This window comes from Peromyscus californicus, unplaced genomic scaffold (assembly GCF_007827085.1).
Source record: "Peromyscus californicus insignis strain IS unplaced genomic scaffold, ASM782708v3 Scaffold_10__1_contigs__length_136768540, whole genome shotgun sequence".
Taxonomy (NCBI): Eukaryota; Metazoa; Chordata; class Mammalia; order Rodentia; family Cricetidae; genus Peromyscus; species Peromyscus californicus.
In genome coordinates this window covers 101678337-101689479 of record NW_026294391.1, presented here as the reverse complement: position 1 = coordinate 101689479, position 11143 = coordinate 101678337, and the positions used below count along the sequence as shown (strand labels likewise).

The following is an 11143-nucleotide window of genomic DNA, read 5'->3' as shown; positions in this document are numbered from 1 at the left end:
TCCAATTAGCGAGAATGAAGAGGGTTTATATGAGCGAGAATTGTTGAGACCAAGGTTGGATAAAGCATATTGTACAACTTTAAATAGCAATAAAATCCACTGTGTCAAAACAGCTATCCAAATGGAGTAGTGTTGACTTGGCTGTATTAGATCTGGATTCCGTTGGCACAGATGGAGAAGAGAAGTGTAAGACCATGAAACCTGGGTAGACTATCCTCTGCTACTTCAACCTGCAATATGGGGATACTGAAGTACAAGGATTCAGGCTAACCTTGCTGGCTTTGCCCATTATACCTCTTCTGTGTATTTATAGAGAGCCTTTGTCTTGCTGAATTTTCTTTCAGCTTGTTGGGTGACTTTAGGAAAGTTTACCTCTCTCTTTAACTTTGCCCACCAGCAACACCTGGGTATTTAGGCATTGTTGCTGGGCCTAGGCAGGACCTAGTATTGAACAGAGCAAGGGACCCTGTATGTTTCTGTTCCTCAGACCCTGAAATCAGAGGTTTACCCTCATTTTGCATATGCGTCATTAAAGATGTTGTCTCCAAGGGCAGGTGATCTTGCACCCATTCCAAAAGGGTCGGCAGTGTGTAGTACCTTTAGCAGGCTGGAGACAGCCTGTAGTTGGAGGGAGAGCTATGTTTCTGTCTTGCAGCAACTTGTTGTAGGCTGTATTTGTCTGCTTGTGAGCCCAGTATAGTGGACCAGGAACCAATGCTCCGTGCACTTGATGGATGTTCTACTCATTGGTCCCGCTCCCACCATGGACATCTACAGGGGCTGTCAGCTCAGAGTGCCGGCCCCTCAGCAGTGAAAGCTGGAGCAGCCTCCAGAAGACCAAACCCCATCCTCAGCAACCTAGCAATATGAATCCACTTTGCTCATGGTACCTAAGGCAATCCATGCCTGTCAGAAAGGACAAAGGCCACAGCCTTAGCCAGGCTGAGGCAGCCATCTGCCTTTCAGAGTGTGGAGTCTAAGACATGGTAGGAGGGCTTTTCTCAGGCTTCATTTCGGCAGTCTTTAGTACTCCAAGATGGCTGTATTGTTTCCTTGTGAAGACCTGGGTACAGGACTGTTACTGAGAATTCTGGGTCTGGAAACAGCAGGCTACTGTGCCAGTAGGTGAGCGCAGAGGCTGACTTTCAGCCTTGTGGCCCCTTACGAATCCAGGGCCAGTCAGCTTTGCCATGGTGGAAGCTAAGGGGATTGTCAGAGTGGGACTACACACTGCTCCCCAGTCTCTGGAACCTCAGATCCCATGACCACTCATGTGTGGGCACAGGAGTCCTGCCAGTGGAAGGGTGATCCCTGTAGGCTATCTGCCTGGTGCTGGTCAGGGGTGGTGCTGGCAATGTGATCTGAGTCTCCACAGCCAATCTCTTCTGTCCTCTGAGCTGGGTGGCCTCTGCCTGTTCACTGGGCACACCCTCATGGCAGGTCACCCAACTCTTCAGTTCCTATTAAGTTTCCCAACTCTGGGACCAGGCTAACTAGAAAGAAACAGGGTCACCTTCTGAGTCTGGGAGATGGGGAGGAAATCTCTCAACAATCTAAGTGTATGGACCAAGTAAAGCCTGTACATGGAGTCACAAAAGGGTCTCCCAGGGTCTCCCAAAGGGCAGGTACACTCATGAGTACGGCTGTCCTCTCCAAGCTCAGATAGCTCCTGTGCCTCAGTTTATGCATCTCTTAGATGGGAATGACAGGAATTAGCATCCTTTCCTACTCAGGCATCGGTGTTTAGAGTACAGCTGGTCTTTCTCTGTCATCCTGGCCATATGCCTAGACTAACCCATTGAGGAAGAGATCAACAGGGATTTTGCATCCGTCAAGCTGGGCAGTAGGAGCAGCTGGCCATGGAATGAATCCTGGAAGGCTGCTTTCCTAAGTTACTGGCTGCTAAGTTGTGTGGTCTTTTTTACTTTAGCCAGAGAAAAATAGTGTGTAGGCAAAGAAAAACAATTTCTACTGGGTTTAATGCTGCACCACCATAAGAGAGAGAACAAGAGACTGTCTTCCTCTACACTCACTAACAACCTAAACAGCCTGTTCACATCATCCGAAAAGAACTATTTGGCCCAATCACAGTCTTGTCTCTTAGCACTTGTTGTAGACCAACCCTAGCCTTTCCCTTTCAGCAGCAATCACAGCTCTGCTAGGCCTCCAGGGGAAGTTCTCAACCCTCTTTGCTGGGTGGGAAAAGTTACAAGGTTTTTTACAGTTTGTTGAGGTTGATAGCATGGGAGATTCTAGAACAATGTGTCTCAACCATTCCTCAAGGAGGCTGCACTTTCAGGAGCCAGGGTAATCAGTTATGATCCTTTCATAGATTTCTCAGTGTCCTTTGAGCATTCAAGGCTGCTGCAATGGCATGAAGCAACTCTTCCTGGCTTTATGACAGTCCTTTCATTCAAGGCTGCCTGGGCAGTATGACAGAATCCTGCTGTTGCTGCGTAGCATCAAAAGGCCCCATTTTCCAACCTCTTTACTTCCCTACTAGAAAACAAACATTAGCAAGTACAAATAACCTAAATTTAAAGACCTTACACTTACTACTAGTAGTTACTGTCCTTAACTAGATCATGTAAGTTCACACTATTTTGTGCTATCCTTATGCCTGGGATGCCAGTCTGCCCTTCAGGTCAGACTTAAAACTCCAAGCCCATCTGGCCATGGAGAGTGTCATTGTCTTGGAAGTCCCTTCCTAAAGAGATATCTTCTTCTGGAAGTTCGAGAAAGATAAAGGGGTCTTCTTGGTTCTTTGGGTTCCCCAAGCTGGTGGGATGATGAGATGCAAGAAGCTCATATCCAAGGAGGCTTTATTGAGAAGAAGGCCCAGAAGCATGCCCTGGTGTACCTGTTCAGCCAAGCGTCTTGCAGTGGGTGAAGATTGAGTATGAGGGTGCCTGCTGACTAGTGTGCTAGGCGGTCTGTACCCTTGCTGCCTTGGTGTGCACAAGGGTAGGAAATCAACACATGGTAGAGTCCATTGCCCCTGAGAAACCTGAGTCTGCGCAGTTTGAAGACAAAGACAGAGAAATCCCACACAAGGCTCCACTGTGGTTCTGGAGGTGCCCAGCTACATAGTCTGTATGGTGGGAGTTAGATTTTTCTGGGCTGGCATGGTGGAAGGTGCCTTTGTTCACGTTTTCCAGTGGTTCTTCGTTTTGTCAAGGGAGCCAGGGAGAGTCTGGCCCGTTTACATATCCAGAGTTATGTAGCTATTTATTTCCTCTGAAATGAAACTTTTTTTCCTGAAGAGAGAGGACTCAGAGGCTCATATGGCTTAGGAAACTTAGAAAATTCAGGAGAGTTGCAGCATTCACAAGAGCCCTCCCAAGGGTTGTCAAAGAAGTAAATGGAATTCTGGGGAGAGGCAATCCTCCAGGCCTGGCACCTGCAAATTTTACAAGGAGCTCCATGGATACAGCTACCATGAGCTATCTGTCACTCATGCTGTGTTGGGATTTTTAATGGTACAGCTACCTTTGAGTGACCCATGCTCTTGTAACCTCTCACACATGCCCCTGTTTGAAAACCCCAATACACTGACTGGCTTACTGGGTGGAACCGGGTATTTGGCTTACCATGGGTGAATCTGTGGTCAATAGTAGTTTGATCACCCCTCCTCAGGAAAAGTCACACAACTGGTGTAGGCCCTGCAGATGAAAGAGAGGTACAGGAGCAGAATGAGGACTGAATTGGTCTTTCCTTTCAGTGTAGAAGCATCAGGAATCTCTCATTGCCTTTGAGCCTGAAGTCCTGCTCCAAATCCTGACTAAAACAGGCAGAGATCTCTAAAGAACTCTCAGGTAGAGAGCAGGCCCTGGCAGATGGCTTGGCTGGATGGGGTTGCTAGGAGTAAAACTGACCCCCAAGGGTTATTTTCCAGTAGCAGGAGGACCCCCAACAGAGATCTGAGTTCAGCAGCAGCAGCTGAGGCTAGACACCATTGAAGGAAGCCACACTTCAAGGCATCAGCCTCCCAACAGTAGCAGGCTGTGATTAACAGCTCACAGAGACAGTCAATTGCAATGCCCAGGGGAAGATTGTGGCAATCAGGAACACACAAAAACAAGACAAAACAAACAATAACCCTAACCTGGCCAGGGAACAAATGTGACAACCCACACACATATCTTGATTGTTCCCTTCTGACCAATCTGAGCCCATTCCCACACATATAGAAAACAAAAAGGCTGGGCTGTGGTGGAGCATGTCTTTAATCCCAACACTTGGAGGCAGAGGCAGGCTGATCTCTGTGAGTTTGCGGTCAGCCTCGACTACAGAGCAAGTTCCAGGACATCTAGGGCTGTGGAGAAACAGGATTTCCCAAAGCCAAATAAAACATAACAAAACCCAAAATAAACAAAAAACCTAACCACCCAACAAACCAAACAAACAAAACTACTATCAACAATAACAAAAAAAACCCAAAACAACAACAACAAAACCCCACACGGGTTCTTGGTTGGACTCTGAGTGCCAGCTGGCTCCTGCTCTGGTCTGGAGAGACTTCAGAATCCAACTCTTAACTGGAATCTAGTTCTCAACCAGCTCTTGGCTCTGACAGGGGTCTTGGCTCCTAGAAGATCATTAGAGAAGATTGTCCCCAGGCCTGCTAGGCCTGTTGGAGACAGACTCACTGGAGATCATACTCAGATAAGGGGAGTTCTTCCAGTTCTCACTACTGCTCCGAGAGTCATTGCTTTTGCTTTGAGATCCACAGTTTGGGCCACAGACTTGGAGACTCGGTGCTTCAGCCACAAGCAGGGCAATTCCTCCAGCCTTTGAGACATGCCAGACATGGGAGATCTTCCACCAGGAAGTGTGCACAGGACAGCCCTCAGAGTTAAATTAGAAAGCAGCACATGTCTGAAATAAAACCAGAAGGAACAAAGGTGGACCAAGGAACACTGTTTGGTGACAACTTCAAATGGAACATGAGGTCAGAGAAGGGCACTGTTGGGCTCTGGCAAAGTCATAAGGGTGGTGGGCAGCTGTGGGCAGTGTCTGAGCAGAGAAGCAGCAGAGTCAGGTTGGCATTTTGGAAAGATCACCCTGACTGCACTTGTGAAAGCATGATGCTTATGGTCTGTAAAATCATCTAGCCTCAGGTCAGACTTTTGCCTATGGAGTAGATTCTCCAATGAAGGATATCAAGGTCCTTCCCAGCTTTTTGTTTAGACATAATTCTGCAGTGAGTATCATAGCCAAATCAACACACACTAAGTCATTATAACCAATTTCTACTAGTAAGGATTCTTCATTCTCCATGGGTGTCACTGAAGAAGTTGACGTTCTTACCACCCCACCAGGGGACTATCTGAGTGCTTGTTATGCCAGCCTAAGCTTGCATCCAGGAAGAACAGGCCCCTCTCAGATATCACCAGGGGAGTTTATGTGGTCAACTCTCTACATAACAGAACCATTTTACTGATCTTTGAACCCCACAAAGGCACATTTAGGGTCCTGGAGATTTTGCAAGGTCCCAAGTTTCCTTCTGTACACTGGACCCTGGTTGGCCAGGCTGCTTTACATCAGAAATCCCCACCCCAGTCCTGCAGCCTGCCTCACTTCTGTACTGATACACAGTCACTCATGCTCACAGCATGCTCTCATCCTGCTGCACAGTCTTCTGACTTCTCAGTGGCCTCTTACCTGGACACTGCTGGGTACCCCCAGCTCCAACCTCCTTCTTGGGGCTCATGATTTTTTTGTTTTTTCCAGACAGGGTTTCTCTGTGCAGTTTTGGTGCCTGTCCTGGACCTCGCTCTGTAGAACAGGCTGGCCTCGACCTCACAGAGATCTGCCTGTCTCTGCCTCCTGAGTGCTGGGATTAAAGGCACGTGCCATCACTGCCTGGTGAGGTCCATAATTGTTACATATTTCTCCCCAAACTTGACTCCTTTTCCTCTGGAAAATTGCCCCAGCTTGTTTCCAGACCATACCTGTACCATCACTTTCAGAGTTACCCTTCCCTGGAGCTCACTTCAGCCACCCCACCCTCTCCTTCTTCAGGATATTGTCCTTCTAGATGTCTTCCCACCCATCAGCCAGTCCTGGGCTCCCTCTAAATCAACCCTTGTCTCTCTCTACCATGTGTCTCTTACAAACAGCAGGAAGAGTCCTTACTGAGTCCCTGTAGGATGAGACCTAATGCAGGGAGAGGAACTATGACCTGGATACAGCAAGAACGCTCCAGGGCCTGTGGCTGGGATACAGCATACCAGAGGGGTTAAGCAAGAACACTCCAAAGTGATGTGGCTGTTTGAAAGACTGAAGGGATGATCCCTGTCCTGTCCACTCCTTTCCTGGTTCAGAGAGGGCCTGACTCTTCATTATTTCTACACAAGACACCAGTATACACACAAAAAAGAGAGAGGGAGAGAGGAGAGAGGAGAGAGGAGAGAGGAGAGAGGAGAGAGAGAGAGAGAGAGAGAGAGAGAGAGAGAGAGAGAGAGAGAGAGAGAGAGAGAGAGAGAGAGCAGCTGCAGTTCAGATGAGGCAGGTGGCAGCCTCTGACTTTCCTGCCAAAGACATGATTATCACTTGATGGCTTGAAAGATCAGGCCATGGAGTGCTGAGCAGAGAAAGGACATAGTGAGCTGTGACTAAGTGGGCAGTGCTGGGGTCAGTGTATCCTGTCCTATGAGCCACAAAGGCCTCATGGGAGAGCCAACCTGGGAACAGCTGGTTCATGGAATGTCAGGTGTCCCTAACTATGCTGACCACGGGTTTGTGGAACATGTCTCAAATCTAGGAAAGCTTCCCCATTTATTATTCTTTCTGTATGTGACATGATGTCATACGCAGGTAAAAGCTCATCAAAGAATTCATTCCCTGTCAATTATGTTTCTTCTTTTTTTCTTTAAGAAATTTTTTTCAATTTACATACCAACCACACCCTTCTTATCTCTCCTCCTGCTCCCCCCTATCTTCTCCCCCGCCCCCGACCAACCACTCTATCCCCACCTCCAAAAATGTAAGGCTCCCATAGGGATTCAGCAGAGCCTGGTACATTTAGTTGAGGCAGGTCCAAGCCCCTCCCCTCTGTACTATGGCTGTGCAAGTTGTCCCACCATAGCTAATGAGCTCCAAAAAGTTGCTCAAGCACCAGGTATAGATCCTGATCCCATAACTTTGTTTCTTTTAGAGCTGGTCAATTGCTTCTAAAATTGCTAATTTGAGTTGTCTTAACACTCTTAAGGTTAAACTAATATTGTCTTGGGTCTTAGCAAAGCAATGATCTAGGTTTTTTTTTAACTGTGCTCATCAATAAAACAGACTTATAATTCATTTGTGTTTCGTTTCACGGCAGTTACTAGCTTTATGAAACGTTTTAAGCCACTTTCCTTTTATGATTTCCATATTTCTAGAACTACTCTTACATTCTGCAGATTAGCCTCTCTCTAGGGAGGGGATGGGCCAATGGGATGAGAGGGCTTTGGCTACAGATATTTCTGCATGTGAATGTTGTGTCTGTGAATGCACCTGTGTGGAGTTGTGCCTGCTGACCAAGAAATCCCTCAGGAAAATCTGTGTGCAGGTAGGTTTCCCATCTAATAACTATGATGAGCAGAGTCCCATGGGAAAAATGGTGTAGAAACTCCACAATCACATGCCTTTACCTGAAGCAGTGGTTCTCAACTTGGGCAATGCAGCCACTTTTACCATTGGGATCTACAGACCTTTACTAGGACCATTGGAAAACAAAGATATCATATTGTGACTCATAACAGTAGCAAAATTAGAATTAGGAAGTAACAACAAAAATGGTTGGTGTCACCACAGCATGGGCAACTATATTAAAGGGCCAGAGCATTAGGAAGGTTGAGAATCACTGACCTAAAGCATTGAACATGTAACTAAACAAGAAAGAGCCACAAGATTGCATTAATGCATTTCAATCCTGGAGAGTCCCTCACAGAAGATAACCTAAAAGAAAATCACACAGAGCAGTAATTGGGCTCATGAATCACTGCTGTTCTACAGAAAAAACTGCTTATGGGTACAGGTTTCCTGTCAATGCAGTGATATGTAAGATTGGGCTACTAGATAGCAGCTGGCGAGCAGCAGACATCCTAAGGATTCAGCAGAGTAAAGTCCCTTCCCCAGGTCCAAGATGGGGACAGCAGAGTCAAGACCATCAAGGGTAAAGGCACAGATGGGTGCTGGTTTCCAGACTCACATATATAACAGATTGGAGCATAGCAAGCCTTGGTGTTTACCTGTGTTAGCTACTCAAATAGTGCACCCCACAGCTCCTCTGGGTTACACAGCAAGCATCCATCTTTTAGGGTGCTGAATCAACCACCAGAGAGTGATATCCCTCTGCATCACTCTTTGCTAAGCCCTGGGAGCAAACTGCCAGAAATAAAAGAATACACCCAGTGTCCTGTGAGCTCTGTAGAAAGGGGAAGAAATGAACAGTCTCTGGGGCACCCTGAATGCATGATTGCTTACCTGCTTCACACCAACCCTGGGAACAGCGTCTTGATAAATTTATCTCAGAATCTGGGGTTGATATAGATGCAGGAGGTAGGTCTCTGTCCTTAGTGAGGAAAAAGCACTCACGTTCAAATTTCTAAGTTGCTCCCATATGTTTCAGGGATGCTGGGGCTAAAAGGAGGGTTGATTTGAAACAGTCAAGCCAGGAACACTGAAGATGAGACACAAAAGTTTCTGTGATCAGTAGGACAGTCAAGCTGTCTCACACTGGTAAAGACAGGGCTCCCGTCTAGTGTGGGCAGTCCAACCAGGCCACCAAGTCCTTCAGGAAAGCACCCATGGCACTATTGTCTCCTAAAATAGCCTAGCTTCTCCAGCAGCTAATTGTGAGAGTGAATAAAGTCTGTGTCTAAGAAAGCCTCCCATTTCGGTGTTTCAGGGAAGCCTTTCACAACGACCCAGGAGACAAGGAGAAGAGGAAGGACAGTTGCAGCTGCTTCTTGGTGACTGAGAAGAAAGAGAGCTGAGGATAATTAAAAGTACCTGGGACAGCTGAAATGTCAGAGGACACAAGACCATGCAGTGGCTAATGGCGACAAGACAGTCAAGGCCCACAACTCACAAAGTCCTAGTCAGGGATGGATAAAGGGGCCTGTGGTGGAGGGGATTGAGCCACCCCTGACTAGGTGGGCAATAGGTGAACAGAGAATGATCATCTCCTTGGTGTGGGCTAGACCATGTGGACTGTGGCCCCTCCAGTGTCTCAGCCTATGACATCCCAGAGAACTAAATCATCTCCTAACAATTACCTCAGCCATTGTCCAGACTCTGCCATGATTCTATTAAAAACAAAAACCACGAAATGACAGAGCTCAGTGGCTCTTTTAAATTTTGGGAATGTCACCTACTTTGGGGAGTCTCTCTAACTTTTCCTCAGTTCGCCCCTTCCTGCAATGATTCTTTGTAGAGTTTGAATCCAGAATTGCTTATTCCTCCTGTCTTTGACCTTCACAACTGTGAGGTTTGGAGCCAGTACCCAGGGTTGATCTTTGATGCCCTCAGGTATCTGGGTCACCCTAGGACCTTGGTCAAGCACAGCTAGGTAGAGAAAGGTCTCCATCAGAATGAGCTTGTGAACACTGGTGGAATTCAGCCCTGTTGGGAGCACAGTCTCTCAGGAGGATCTTGCCCTGGCCTACCCACATAGTTGCCATCATACAGGGCTCTTCAAGGCAGCACAACCAAGATTGGGGCATTTTGTTTGAAGGACATTTCCATAATTTAATAAAGTGATTTAGCTGGACTCAAGGGCCTGCTGAGTTTGAAAAGGTCTTTTTGTTACTCCCTATGACTGAATTTGGACAGTCCAGCATTACCCAAAACTAGAGGTGTCAGCTAAGGAGCAAACCAGAGCCACAGGTTCCGCACCCCCACGGCAAACACACTCACTGCAGTTTTTAAAGTACTCCCTGCTCTTTGGAGCCCTAAAGTGCCTCAGGCTAGGCACCTCAGAGGACAAGCCCACAGCCACTGAGGCTGTGCAGGCCAGAATGTGTGATTGGACACACTGTAATTACGTCGAGTCTCCAGAAGACAAGTCTTCCGGGTCGGGCATCAGAGCTGTAAGTCTGGCGCCAGACAGTGAGGACACGGCTTTTAAAACTACGGAACTCGGGTCTGATCGAAAGATTCCCGGTATGGAAACTCATCAGAGCTGCTGCCGCAGTTTGAACAGGATGCTGAGTCCAGGAGCTGATGAGGACCAGGAACAACAACATGGTCAGTAAAATGCTTCTGATTGGACTTGGGCAATGTCGGGGAAATAAATTTGGTGGAAAGCCCAGTGGTCGGGCGCTTCGATTACCCCGCTCTGCATCTGACCCCCTCTCCAGGCTTTCGAATGATCCATGGGCCACGATGCTCAGATCTTTATCTTTGTGTTTTTCTCTCTTGTAGGTGGGAACGCAGTGGTCCTGAAGGCTGGAGAGGAAGGAGGAAAGAAAGGGCTTGTACCGAGTGAGCTTACTCAGGGTGAGCTTGGTCAGGGCGAACTTGCTCTGGGCGAACTTGCCCAAAGCAAGCCTGCTCAAGAAGCGCTTGCTCAGTCCGGTCTTATTCAGGAAGCAACAGGAGTGGTAGAGGAGGGAGAAAAAGAAGAAGAAGAAATGAAAGGAGGTCATGCTGGAGATGGTAGTTCTGGCCCCATGGACAAGGGGATCCACGCGGAAGGTGGTCATGGCGGCAGTGTTCAACAGCAGCCTCAGCAAGAGGCAGCAATGCCTGAGGGCACCAAGAGTCTCCAGGCTGGGGACAGGCAGCCTTCACAGCGCCGCACCAGATTCACCCAGTCTCAGCTGCAGGCACTGGAGCGTCTTTTCCAAGAGACTCGCTACCCCACCTTGCGAGCAAGGTAAGCAGAACGCCCTGCTAGGCGCCTGGTTTTCAGGCAGTGCATCCAGGCTGTCCTTTGGTGTTCCGTGAACTGCTGATTTCCTCTAAAAAACAAAGCCACCATGTCTGGACCCTCCAGCAGAAATTGGATTCTGGAGTAGGGGGATGTGCCCTAGTCCAAGTGGAAAGAATGTGTTTTGTTGCCTGTTTAAGTGGCGCGTGGGAGGGAAATTGAGACAATGCTTGTTCTAAATGAGTTTCTGTAAGTATGAGTGAGAAGCCTGAGGTGTGACTGGGA

General features: G+C 47.8%; 1 protein-coding gene across 1 annotated transcript; it reads left to right on the top strand.

Moving 5' to 3' along the window:
• Positions 1-10151: 10151 nt before the first annotated feature.
• LOC128115796 (homeobox protein Rhox5-like) lies at positions 10152-10868 on the top strand. Its single transcript, XM_052746857.1, has 2 exons — positions 10152-10233; positions 10411-10868. Exons 1-2 carry the CDS (start codon positions 10152-10154, stop codon positions 10866-10868), a joined length of 540 nt encoding a protein of 179 aa, XP_052602817.1.
• Positions 10869-11143: the final 275 nt, after the last annotated feature.